The following is a 12734-nucleotide window of genomic DNA, read 5'->3' as shown; positions in this document are numbered from 1 at the left end:
TAATTTAAGGACTAAGCATGATACAGATTTTAAAATGATTGATATGAGTGGCCTCTATGGTAAAACCGACACAAGGCTATTGGCCTGCTGTTTCATTGAGCCCCCAGAGGATTTTATTGCTGACGAAAGCCCCATCTGATGCCGTTACAGAAGAACAGCGAGCCATGGGTGACTAGACAGATATAAAAAGAACTGATAGCCACACTGTGCAACGACGAAACTGCTAAGCTACAGCCAAAGTGCCAATAGAATAGAACAGAGTACCGTAGGTCTTTATAGCCATTTAGTCTTAGCCAAGTTCATCCAGCAATGTAGGGATTTTAAGAGGACTTCTTTCGTTGCAACGTAAGATGTCAAAATAAAGCTTAACAGGACAGGTTAAAAAAAAAAAAACACGAAGTAAAATTCCTTCGATTTTTTAAAGTGCTTTCATGGTTTAAGACTGTGGGAAACTTGTAGTACAGTTTACTTCCCTGACAGGCCGCTGCATATAAATAAGGTGGACGTAACTTGGCATGTTGTCGGTAATTTGGTTAAAAAAAAGAATTTTGATCAATATTTTTGTGTAACATATCTTCATGCGAGTATCCCACATTAAACCACAGACATGTGGCTTACAGAAAGATGCAGCTTATATACTTTCTCTTAAATTTGGTGAAATTTGGCAGGTGTTACTTTGTCAGGTGCGCACTATAGCTTACCCGAAGACGTGCTGCGACTTGGTTCGCCTCTTCTCAACTGGTCAATTCTTGATTTTCTCTCAGTTCCTGGTGGGTCACTCACTCCCAGCCTTTCTCTTTCTCTCTCCCTTTCCCGATCATGCATGCCTGGGCCCTGAAGTCGTCCCCTTCGGTTATGTGATCCCTGGAGGTCATCTCGGTGGGCCGACTCATTGGAGGGCGACCGTGGGCGTCTGGATGATGTGCGGCTCTGGTTACTGCCCATGCTGCTGCTGCGTGTCTGCTCTGACGGAGGCTTGCGAATAAGGGGTTGTGACATCAGGGGCTGTGGAGTCAATGTCTGGAGCAGCATTGGAGGATCCTGCAGAAGCAAAGGAGCGATGGGAGGGGGGTTGCACCGGTCTCTGTCACGCCCCAACCTGGGTCCGCCACCTCTTCGTAGAGGCTCAGGTGGTACTCGTTCAGCAGAAGCAGAATCAGGTGGTCCTACTCGATCTGAGACCTCCTCATCGGACCAGTCGCTGAAATTGTCCATCTTGGGCGGTTGGGAAGACTCAGTAATGACACGATGACCTGATCTCAAAGAGGGAGGTGGCGTCCGAGGACCTCTTTTCCTCTTATTATGGGGCTGATGCGCTGAAGAATCCTCCTCGGACGCCTCAGAATCTCTTTCACGTTTCCTCTTTCTCTCAGGCATTTTCCTCTTTGCTCCCTTCTTTGGTGAAAGTAACGATGGAGGACCATCTGCCACAACAGCAGCTGGGGGATCAGGGTTTAAGCGGGCTCCTGTAAGACCTTTCCCACCACACGCTTCTTCATCTTTACGGCCTTTCTTCAAGCCCTTCCTCAGTGATTTAGTCTTCTTTTTGCCGTCTTCTTGGGGTTGTGACACAGCGACATCTCTGTCTACGCTATCAGCACCAGGAGGAAGAGAAACAGGAGGGGGTGTGGACTCTCGCAGGTCTCTGCCTCGGCTTCGAGAGTCCGGTTGCATATCTGACAGCTGATCAGCTTGGCGGTCAGCTCCCCTGCCACGATCACCTCGGGGCTCAGAGTCCTCATGGCGGCTGCGTGCTTCCCTTTTATTCAGAGCTCCTCTGCGCTCCTCATCCTTCCAGTGGCTGGGCTTGTCATCACATAATGCAGTCCTTGATGGTGAACGCAAGAGGGGCTCTAAGGGGCGCACCACCTGGCTGAGCACACGATGCTTATCTGCACCTGCAAATGAATGAACATACAACACAGAACTTTGACTTTTTAATTGCAATACATTTTCAGGATATTAAATCCTCATTCCCAAAAATGAGTGTGTCCTCTCTAAAAGAATTTCCTACTGTCACTTGGAGGTGGACACACAGGGCTGGGGAGGAGGGGCTGTGGGTGGAGCTTGGCTGGCCCTCGGCCAATGGGACGCTCACTTTTCTCATCTGCACTGTTGTAGCCATCGCTGTCTGGAGGACTGCGGTCACGAGTCCCACGCTTGGGCGAAGGTCGGGGGCTCGGGCTGGTATCCAACCTGGGTCGCTTGCGGCTGGAAGGCACGAGGAGAGAATTAATTAAGACAAATTTCATTTTAGCAAAACAACAAATACAATAGCGTTTCCAAATGGTACATGCCTTGTTTTGCGGTCGTCTCTCGTCTCCCGAATCGCACGGTCGTCTCTGGCATCCTCCCGCCTCTCCCGCCTTTCCCGCTCCTCCCACTCTCGCTGCCTCTCTCGCTCGCGCTGTTCCCGCTCCCGTTCTCGCTCCTTCCGCTCTCTCTCCCGCTCCCGTTCTTCTCTCTCCCTTTCTCGTTCCCGCTCTCTTTCCCTCTCTCGTTCCCGCTCTCGCTCTCTGGTGCGTTCCCTCTCTGCCTCCCTCTCTTTTTCTCGCTCCTTTTCCCTCTCCCGCTCCCTGTCTTTCTCTCGTTCCCGTTCTCGTTCCCTGTCTCTCTCCCGTTCTCTTGTCCGGTCATCCCGTCTATCATCTCCTCTGTCTGTCCTACGCTCATCCCTCTCGGATTCCTCCGATCTTCTCTGATGCCTGTTTGGGGAAGCTGCCCTTTGATCTAGGAAAACAAACCCAACAAAAACAATGTTTTTTTTCCCCATTATTGTTTCTGACAAACTTTCATTCATAGAGATCTCTGAATGAGATCTTCTCTGTGAGGATTTAGTTATCCACATCAATACAAACTGAAGCCACCTGCCACAAATTCAAGTATGTCCTAGATGATTCTGTTAAATTGCACAATGTACCGTAATTTTCAGACAAGCCGCTACTTTTTCCCCCCTCATTTTCGGTCCTGCGGCGTATACAATGATGCGGCCAATTTGTGCATTTTTCTGACAGCCGCCAGGAGAGCATGGAATGTGGGAGTGAGACACGTGGAATATATGTGTCGAGGAAGACGCTAGTTTGCACTATTACCGGTGGTTTAACTTTGTGCTTTGAGCATGAATAGAGGTGGCAAACCCTCGTATTTGTGCACGAGTAGAATTGGCAGACCCACATCATGGAAAATGCTAGAACAAATTAAAGTGGCACTCCGAGTTGAATGGGAGCCTTGGAGGACCAGCGGCGAGAGATCGTTTGACAAGACTGGCCACATGCTAAGAGCAGCTTTTGCACGGGTCTGCCGGTGGATCCTGGCAGCGTGGAGCAGTGTGAAAGAAGTCCGCCATCACCAAGGGGTCAGGAGTGAATTTGCCTCATTAGGGGAGACACTGAAGGCGACAGTGATGGAGAGACCGAGTAGGTGGGTGGAGAAGTGTATCTAAGCCTATTCGTATGGACACTGAGGGTGAAGACTTCCATGGTTTCGGTGCACAGGAGGAAGATGAAGATTGCTAACAAAGACTTTTATGTTTCTTATAACCAGCCGAACTGACGTGTTGCTGCCATGTAACTGCCATGTCGCTGCTATATAGCACCCGTTTTTCTGGCGCTGTTTGGAAATGAAGTTAAGGTATGTTATTAAAATTTTGAAAACTCTGTGCATTTCTTTGTAAATATGTCATGTTTCTATGTGGGCACACGCGGCTTATAGACAGGAGAGGCTTATGTTTGTACAAAATGGTTTTTCCTTTAAAAATGAACTGGATGAGGCTTGTAATCAGGGGCGCCCAATAGTCCAGAAATTACGGTACTACACACAGGGATGTCACAGGGTTGTAGAAATAGAAACACGTTTGTCAAAAAATATATTAAAAATATCGGTCCATTGAGTCCTGATTTAATAATATCTACCTTCGAATGCCCCTGAGGAAATCACATTTCTACACAATAGGCTACTTCACGTAGTAAAACATTTCCTATTAGTTAACATTTGGGTATTGTTTTTCTATACCAGAATCATACTTCTGTTCCCCAAAACAATAGCAATCTGCAAATAGGAATACAAGAAAATGTGAAACTCCTACCTCTATCGCGATTATCTCTGCGATCTCTTTCGCCGTGGCCGCCTCGCCTGTCGTAAGAGGAGTCTCGCATCTGCTCTCCTCTTCTGTCTCTGTCTGAAATTCTTTCTACGGCATTGCGTTCTGTGCTCCGCTCACGTGCACCACTGCTACGAGACTCCCAGTTGTCATGACTGCTTTCCAGCTGGCACCCTCTGGAGTTTCTGTTTGAGCCTAATGGAGGTAGAGTTGACAATATACATGATATGTAAGCCTTTGTGTTTGTTTTTTTTTTAACCGCTCTGAGAAAGTCCTATCTTGCCTTTGTCAGAAAATTCACGTCCTCTTCCACGACTGTTGCGATCTGTTCTGTTTTCTGTCCGTCCATCTCTTCCTCCATCTTCACGGCCATGAGTTCTTCCATAACTCCGGTCGTCATGGACTTCTTCCTTCCTGAGGGTGTTGATCCTATCCCTTTCCTTCTCTTTTTCCCGCTCTCGCTCCCTTTCCCTCTCTTTCTCTCGCTCACGATCACGTCGTTCCAGTGACTCTCGATTAGAGCGTGTTTCGGTTCTGCTTTCTCTAGTGTCCTTCACATCTCTGCGGTCACGTAGCTCTCTGGTCGCTTCGCGCCCTCGCTCTCGGCCATCCCGTCGATCTCGGACTTCCCTAGCTTCTCTGTCGTCGCGGCTGTCTCTTGACAAAACCTGCTCCGAGTCAAACTCCCAGTCATCGCGGTTATTATCCTTATCGCCCTTCCTGCGGCTATCTGTTTAAAAGAAAGAAAATAGGATTACTAGTTAGACAGCATAATTGCGATTAAAAAATGTAATCACTTGACAGCACAAAAAAAGTCAAAGGCAAGACAAACTATAAAAAAAGTGTCACTAAATACAAGAGATGCAACAAAAATTCAGTAGCCTAATATTCCCGGCTGAAATGTGACTAAAATATGATTTTGGTTTCAGTCAGAAATGCTTTTTTTCACCTAAATAACATTATCGGATCTTATGTATGCACAAGCAGATAGCTTGGTAGCGTGTACTTCTCTTGCTAGTAGAGGCAACATGTCCAGTAAACGAGGGTGTGTTGGCTCAGCACAGCTACTTGCACTTTGAGTGGAACAACATGTATTACATGTTCTCACAGGTGAGTCTTTGGCTGTGGAGATGACTAGCTCCCCGAGATATTCAGTTTGTATTATTAAATGTATAGTGGGCCAAATTAAACTCTGTATTTGTTTTATGTTGCGCATTGTTGAAACATCAGTACAAGATAAATATCAAATGCATATTTTGTAATTCTGAGCAGTAACAATTTAAATTTAAAAGAATAAGCTGAATACTAACAGGCTTTATATATATATATATATAAGTATACATATATACACATACTGGACTGTCTCAGGAAATTAGAATATTGTGTATTCTAATTTTATGAGACAGTCCTGTATGTTGGTGCTATCGTCAACTGGATGTACAGTATATATATATATATATATATATATATATATATATATATATATATATATACTGTACATCCAGTTATAGATGTACGTATATATATATATACTGTACATCCAGTTATATATATATATAGTGATGCTGTGGGGCTGTTTCGCTTCCAAAGGCCCTGGGAACCTTGTTAGGCTGCATGGCATCATGAATGCTTTGAAATACCAGGACATTTTAAATCAAAATTTGTTGCCCTCTGCCCGAAAGCTGAAGATCGGTCGTCACTGGGTCTTTCAGCAAGACAATGACCCGGAACATATGGCCAAATCTACACAGAAATGGTTCACCCATAGCCATCTCAGTCCCCAGACCTTAACCCCATTGAAAACCTGTGGGGTGAGCTGAACAGGAGAGTACAGAGGAGAGGACCCAGGTCTCTGGATGATTTAGAGATATTCTGCAAAGAGGAATGGCTGAAGATCCCTCTTTCTGTCTTTTCTCATCTTGTGAAATATTATAGGAGAAGATTAGGTGCTGTTTTGTTGGCAAAAGGGGGTTGTACAAAGTATTAACACCAGGAGTGCTAATAATTGTGACACACATTATTTGATGTCAATTATTTCTTTATGTGGGATTTTTTCCCCACTGAATAAATGTGCTTGTATTGAAGGTTGGATTTTTCTCTTTTTTTCCATTAAGGTCCCATATTATTTAAAAAAAAAAAATTAGAAGCTAAAAAACACATAATTATTATAAATCCAATAATTATGGAGGGCACTGTATATTTTTTCTTAAGTTTTCTGCTTATGGCCTTGTCCATATTAAGGTTCCACAATTGTTTGTCAAAAACTGTGATGGGTTAGTACATTGTTGTCTACTAGGCATACACCAATTGTTTATGATGCACAGAAACATTTTACAAGTCTCGTACCTTCATCTAAAATGAATGAAGATGCACCACTAATGACCATTTTGGTCATGGTTTTAGAGACACTAAATATGTGAACATAACTCTTCTGTTGCAGTGGTAACCTCAGTGAAACAGTAAAGCACTACTAAATCTTTACTTCTGTCTGACAAGTGGGGCATAATAGGAAAGAACACTAAAGATAATTACCATCTCTGCGCTCATGTCTGCGCTCCTGAGTGTGGGGACTTCTCTCTCTGTCACCATGGCTTCTGTCGCGACCTCTCGAGTGGTGCAACGTGGGGCTTGATCTGTCAGATCGACGGTGGGGGGAGGACGCATCTTGAGAGGTCGCAGGAGAACGTGAGCGCTGGGACCTTGGCGGGGAAGAGACCGCAACCGCAGAGCTGCTGTGGTAGGTGGGGGAAGAAGAGCGCCGACGCCTCCGAGGTGAGGGCGAATGCCGCTGGGGTGAGGAGTCAGAGAGAGAGGACGGAGAGCGCCGTTGGGGTGGCGTTGGCGTGCGCTGATGGCGTGGAGGGGATGGAGATCTACAGACAGTAAGGAAAGTTAACTCATTGCGGCCCTGATCAGAGCCATCTAGCATATGTCCTGACCTGCGAGGGGGAGTCGGCAGTAGAGCGGCCTTATGTGAAGAAGCTTTGGGAGAGGTGGACTTCTTCCTTGTTGACGGTGAAGGTGACACGCTACCAGAACGTTCCTCAGAAGTCACGGAGCGCTTGAGCTTATGAGAACTGTCAGAACGGTCCCTATTAAAGAGCAAAACCTTTTAGTAAAAAGTATAAAATCCCCACCACAAGTATTGGAACGGCAAGTTCCAATTCCTTTGTTTTTGTTTCTCATTTGTACTGTTTACTGTACATCTTTTCCCACTTTTTCTAGGAGTGTTGCAGAGTATAAAACGTATATGCAGTATTTTTCTTTTGGCAATGCCATTGCATTTAAGGATTATTTTGTTACTTTTTAGCCATTTCAATTTTTATGATTTAAAACCCAATCCATTTCACCCGATTCAGATAGTCTGTAAAAAGGATTTCTGATCAGGGGATCAGATCGGGGACATCCCTAATGAATAAGACACAAAAGATCAAAATTGCAGCTTTTTTTTGTTTTGTTTTTTTACATCAAGATGTGCTAAACAACTCATGAAAGATGACCTTTTCTTTGAACGAAGACACTTTTCAACTGAGCAAAAGTATTGGCACATGTGATTGATGGGTGTTTCTAGTGTCCCAGGTGTTGCCTTTAAGATTGAATGCAGAGACTAAATAGTTCCTGTTATTGGCTTTAGGTTTCACATGTGAATACGAAAGTTACGAATGTAACTATTAGAGATCTTTGGGCACCTCACGATTCAATTACCATTACAATTCAGAGGCAACGATTCGATTATAAATCGATTATTGATGACAACCACAAACACCCCAAGTTATTAGCTGCTTTCAATGTTTCGTACATTAGTTACAAAAATTGTACAAAAAGCCTCTCAGGCTTAAATAAACCACTATTTCAGTATCAAGTTAACAGTTCAAAACTGTAAATAAAATATTCAAGTCCCCATTCTGTATCAGTAGCTTTAAACTACATTCAATTAATTTAATGTTATGAATCAACCGTTAAAGTTGTTAAAATTGCTCCCATTATTCCATAATTTCCCTTCCGTCTACTTTAGACATGTGAAAGTTTTAAAACTTTTAAAATTAGTTTCAAGTTAAGATTTTGTCAATTTAGGAGTATTTTAGATAAAAAGTTAATTAAATTTGCTACAACAGAGCCTTCGAGACAAGTCTCCTGCTTTAAGATGGCGGCTGTTTACCAACGCCGGCAAGTCTGTCATTTCGCATCCAGTTTTCAATGCATGTGCTGCTAACGCCATCGAGTCTGTCATTTTGTATCTAGTTCTGTATACATGATATCTATTACCTACCGTAACATGATATGGACGTAGTTTGGAGCGGCTGTCGGCAGCAGTCAGGTATTAGTGTTTTTTTATCTAGCGGCATGAGTTGAGCCAGAGCCGCGAGTTGAGCATTGTCATTAGCCGGGTAATGACAAGCATGATGTTTACTCTCGGGACGCAATACGGTCCGTTCCTCATTGTGTCCCGAAGATCGCGCTGACTGTGTTTTAGTTCCGCTTTACTTGACATTTTTCAATAATCGGAATTTGGATGTTTGTGAATCATTCTCGAATCTTGCACGGCCGAATCACGAATAATCTAAGAATTGGAAATTTCGCACACCTCCAGTAACTATGGTTCTATTTCATCCCTGCTGAGCAACAGTTATGAATGTACCTACAGTTCTCTGAATCCTGTATGAAATCCCAAGAAACAAACAAGAACTGATCGAGGCTGCAGTAAAGGCCTGGAACAGCATTTCTAATGACTAATGCAAAAACCAGATGAAGTCAATGGGTCGGAGGCTAGATGAGGTTATTGCAAGTATGGTGGGGTTTGCCACCTTTCAGAAATAGAAATAAGGGACGCCCCCCCTCACGCTCAAAGCCATACAGGCCATATAAAAAAGGGACATCCCCAAAACTCCTAAAATGCGTAGAAATGTATCTATTTATTTCTAGTTGTGGTCAAAAGTTTACATACACTTGTGAAGAACATAATGTCATGGCTCTCTTGAGTTTCCAGTTATTTCTACAACTCTGATTTTTCTCTGATAGAGTGATTGGAACAGATACTTCTTTGTCACAAAAAACATTCATGAAGTTTGGTTCTTTTATGACTTTATTATGGGTGAACAGAAAAAAGTGATCAAACCTACTGGGTCAAAAATATACATACAGCAGCACTAATATTTGGTAACATGTCCCTTGGCCATTTTCACTTCAATTAGGCGCTTTTGGTAGCCATCCACAAGCTTCTGGCAAGCTTCTGGTTGAATCTTTGACCACTCCTCTTGACAGAATTGGTGCAGTTCAGTTAAATTTGATGGCTTTTTGACATGGACTTGTTTCTTCAGCATTGTCCACAAGTTCTCAATGGGGTTTAAGTCAGGACTTTGGGAAGGCCATTCGAAAATCAAATCTAGCCTGATTTAGCCATTCCATTACCACTTTTGATGTGTTTGGGGTCAAGCCCAAGACCCAATCTTCAGGCTGATGACTTTAGGTTATCTTGAAGAATTTGAAGGGTCTTCTTCATTATCCCATTTACTCTCTGTAAAGCACCAGTTCCATTGGCAGCAAAACAGCCCCACAGCATAATACTACCATTACCGTGCTTGACGGTAGGCATGGTGTACTTGGGGTTAAAGTGCCTGTGACACGAAAAAGCATGTTTATTTCATAATACACGCGGTATTTTATGCCCCTGAATGATATGGACCGCTTGGATGTGTGTGGAAGCGATCGCTATATTTATTTAGTTTTTTGAATCCCGCGCCATGAAAATGAGTGACTTCCGGCTTCGGTCTTGCATTGAGGAGGAGGGCGCTGTGACGTGTACGGTAGAAGACGTTCTCTTCACTATACAGTGTACTGTTGTGTATGAGGACGAAGGATTCAGCTGATTTTGTGGATTAATACTTTTATTTTTTGCATCACGCCAGCCAAACGGCTGCAGAAAAATCATTCTGTATGCGGGAGAGGCGTATGCGCCTTTTTGGAGTTTCAAAAGGTTCCCATTCACCGTGGATATTTACTGTGGGACCATTGGACTTACAAGGAAGTGAGTAAACATCTTGTTTTTTATTATGTCAAATACGAATACAGTGATTACAAAGTAAACACTATAAAATTCCTTTAAATAAAGGACTACTTACGTTTGATCATTGATAGGCATGTAAAAAGCTATCCTCATGCTCATTAGCAGTTAGCTGTTAGCGCGTTAGCTACACAACAACTCCAGCCACCCTCCTCCAGGGAACGAACTGTAAATTGCTCTCCGCCGGGCGGTTTGCCGATCCGCAAAGAAACTCGACAACCGGGTCGTCATGTCAAATAATCCAGGCTAGTTATGTGTGATTTTCCACTTCGAAGACTTTGAAACATCCCTCGGTTCGGGGTAGCATGTCGGCTAGCTGTCACTCCTTCTGGTCTGTTTACATTCTCCGAAGCCTGGGAAGGGAAATTACATATGTCCGATTTAGGTGTCATAAAATATCGTTCGGGAGGTGTGACAGTTGAGGTGAAGTCGACTGTTTTGACCATTATGGAGTAATTTTGCCATTTCGTCTTGAATAAATGGATTTTTATTATTTTATATTCCATTTAGCACAAGATTGTTATTTGTCATGACCATGTCATTTATTTAGCAATTGGGGAAAGTACTTGGGTAAAAAGAATATCCTGTAAAAATATTGAAGTAAAGAGACAGAAACAATGACATTTTGCCGCTCTCTTCGTCGCGTTTTCCTCATTGTGAATAGTTCCCCCCCGACGGGCTGACTGGTCCTTTTCAAGCCATTTATATAGCTATTAGGGAAAAATACTTGGATAAAAAGAATATCCTGTAAAAATATTGGGAGTAGAGAGACTGAAACAATGACATTTTGCAGCTCTCTTCGTCACGTTTTCCTCGTTCTGAACAATTCCCCCTCAATGGGCTGAATAGTAAAACCGATGAGCCTAGTCTACCGCTGACGTCATCCACCTGTTGGGGACGCTAAAGCCCTATAATGGTAGGCGTGGCTAACCGGCAGATTAAAAGACTAATTTCTCGTCATCTGCGCTTTGCTAAATTGTTGTATATAGTCGAATCGTCTCAAAATATGATTCTGATTCACATAATAATGCCATTTAAGACTTTTTTTCTGGTGTCATATGCTCTTTAAAGGCCTCACCTTTTCTCCTACAAACATATTGCTGGGCATTGTGGCCAAACAGCTCGATTTTTGTTTCGTCTGACCACAGAACTTTCCTCCAGAAGGTCTTATCTTTGTCCATGTGATCAGCAGCAAACTTCAGTCGAGCCTTAAGATGCCGCTTTTGGAGCAAGGGCTTCCTTCTTGCACGGCAGCCTCTCAGTCCATGGAGATGCAAAACACGCTTGACTGTGGACACTGTCACCTGTGTTCCAGCAGCTTCTAATTCTTGGCAGATCTGCTTTTTGGTGATTCTCGGTTGAATCTTCACCCTCCTGACCAATTTTCTCTCAGCAGCAGGTGATAGCTTGCATTTTCTTCCTGATCGTGGCAGTGACCAAACAGTGCCATGCACTTTATACTTACAATTGTTTGCACTGTTGCTCTTGGGACCTGCAGCTGCTTTGAAATGGCTCCAAGTGACTTTCCTGACTTGTTCAAGTCAATGATTCGCTTTTTCAGATCCATGCTGAGCTCCTTTGACTTTCCCATTGTAGCGTTTGCATCCAATGAGCCCAATTTACATGGCCTCAGAGAAGTCAAAATTGCTCATTCGTGTTGCTGTATGTATATTTTTGACCCAGCAGATTTGATCACTTTTTCTGTTAACCCATAATAAAGTCATAAAAGAACCAAACTTCATGAATGTTTTTTGTGACAAAGAAGTATCTGTTCCAATCACTCTATCAGAGAAAAATCAGAGTTGTAGTAATAACTGGAAACTCAAGAGAGCCATGAAATTATCTTCTTCACAAGTGTATGTAAACTTTTGACCACAACTGTACATTCCGTATTTGGTTCAAGACAGAACGTAAATTTTTAATTCCAATTCGGAAGATTCTGCCACCAAATATTAAATAGTCTTCATATTAATAATGTCAGTCCTGATACTTTTGCTCACCTGAAAAGAACATGAGTTCAAAGAAACAGTAAACTTTCATAGGTTGTTCAAAACATCTTGATGTAAATTGAACAAAATAAAAGCTGGAATAATTCTTAACTTTTGTGCCATATTCATCTTTATATCTGAATCTCAAATGTCTTCAGTATACAACAAAAAAGAATTGAACTTGCTGGTCCGATACTTTTGGATGGGACCATAAATACAAAAAGAATGGATTTTAAGGTGGTGATGTGAACATTGAAATTTTACCTGCGTTTCTCTTTCTTCTCTTTGTGTTTTTCTGCATCATGTCCCCGATCTTTCCCTTCTTTCTGTTTCTCTTCACACTTCTCTTTGTTCTTGTGCTTGCCTTTGTGTTTCTTTACAACCACAGGAAGGTCCAGTGGCACCGGAGGTGGAGGACTAGGGGTACGAGGACCTTTCTTCTTACTGTGAGATCCTTTTGACACCCTGATAAGGAAATAATTACAAGAGCAAAGATTTCATCATCATTTGATGTTTTTTTTTCCTATAAGAAACAACTGAAAGGGCTTTTACTGCATTTAGATAAATCTGGATCAAAGTGAACTGT

The 12734-nt window shown here is 43.0% G+C and overlaps 1 protein-coding gene across 6 annotated transcripts in view; it reads right to left on the bottom strand.

The window, feature by feature from the left end:
- The window catches only part of zc3h13 (zinc finger CCCH-type containing 13), a 29684-nt gene that overhangs the window by 9868 nt on the left and 7082 nt on the right, over positions 1-12734 (bottom strand). For 4 of the 6 annotated variants that reach the window (XM_057829910.1, XM_057829912.1, XM_057829911.1 and 1 more), the window contains exons 8-15: positions 12413-12613; positions 7039-7191; positions 6632-6972; positions 4383-4829; positions 4085-4294; positions 2298-2730; positions 2015-2211; positions 702-1898 (exon numbers count right to left, since the gene is read on the bottom strand). In XM_057829910.1, coding sequence (XP_057685893.1) covers positions 702-1898; positions 2015-2211; positions 2298-2730; positions 4085-4294; positions 4383-4829; positions 6632-6972; positions 7039-7191; positions 12413-12613 — 3179 coding nt within the window. The remainder of the gene's footprint in view (positions 1-701; positions 1899-2014; positions 2212-2297; positions 2731-4084; positions 4295-4382; positions 4830-6631; positions 6973-7038; positions 7192-12412; positions 12614-12734) is intronic. The other 2 variants (XM_057829914.1, XM_057829913.1) reach the window with 1 other exon arrangement.

The sequence above is a fragment of the Corythoichthys intestinalis genome, chromosome 2, assembly GCF_030265065.1.
Source record: "Corythoichthys intestinalis isolate RoL2023-P3 chromosome 2, ASM3026506v1, whole genome shotgun sequence".
Classification (NCBI taxonomy): domain Eukaryota; kingdom Metazoa; phylum Chordata; class Actinopteri; order Syngnathiformes; family Syngnathidae; genus Corythoichthys; species Corythoichthys intestinalis.
The sequence above is the reverse complement of the archived record's forward strand: the minus strand, read 5'-3'. Positions and strand labels throughout refer to the sequence as shown.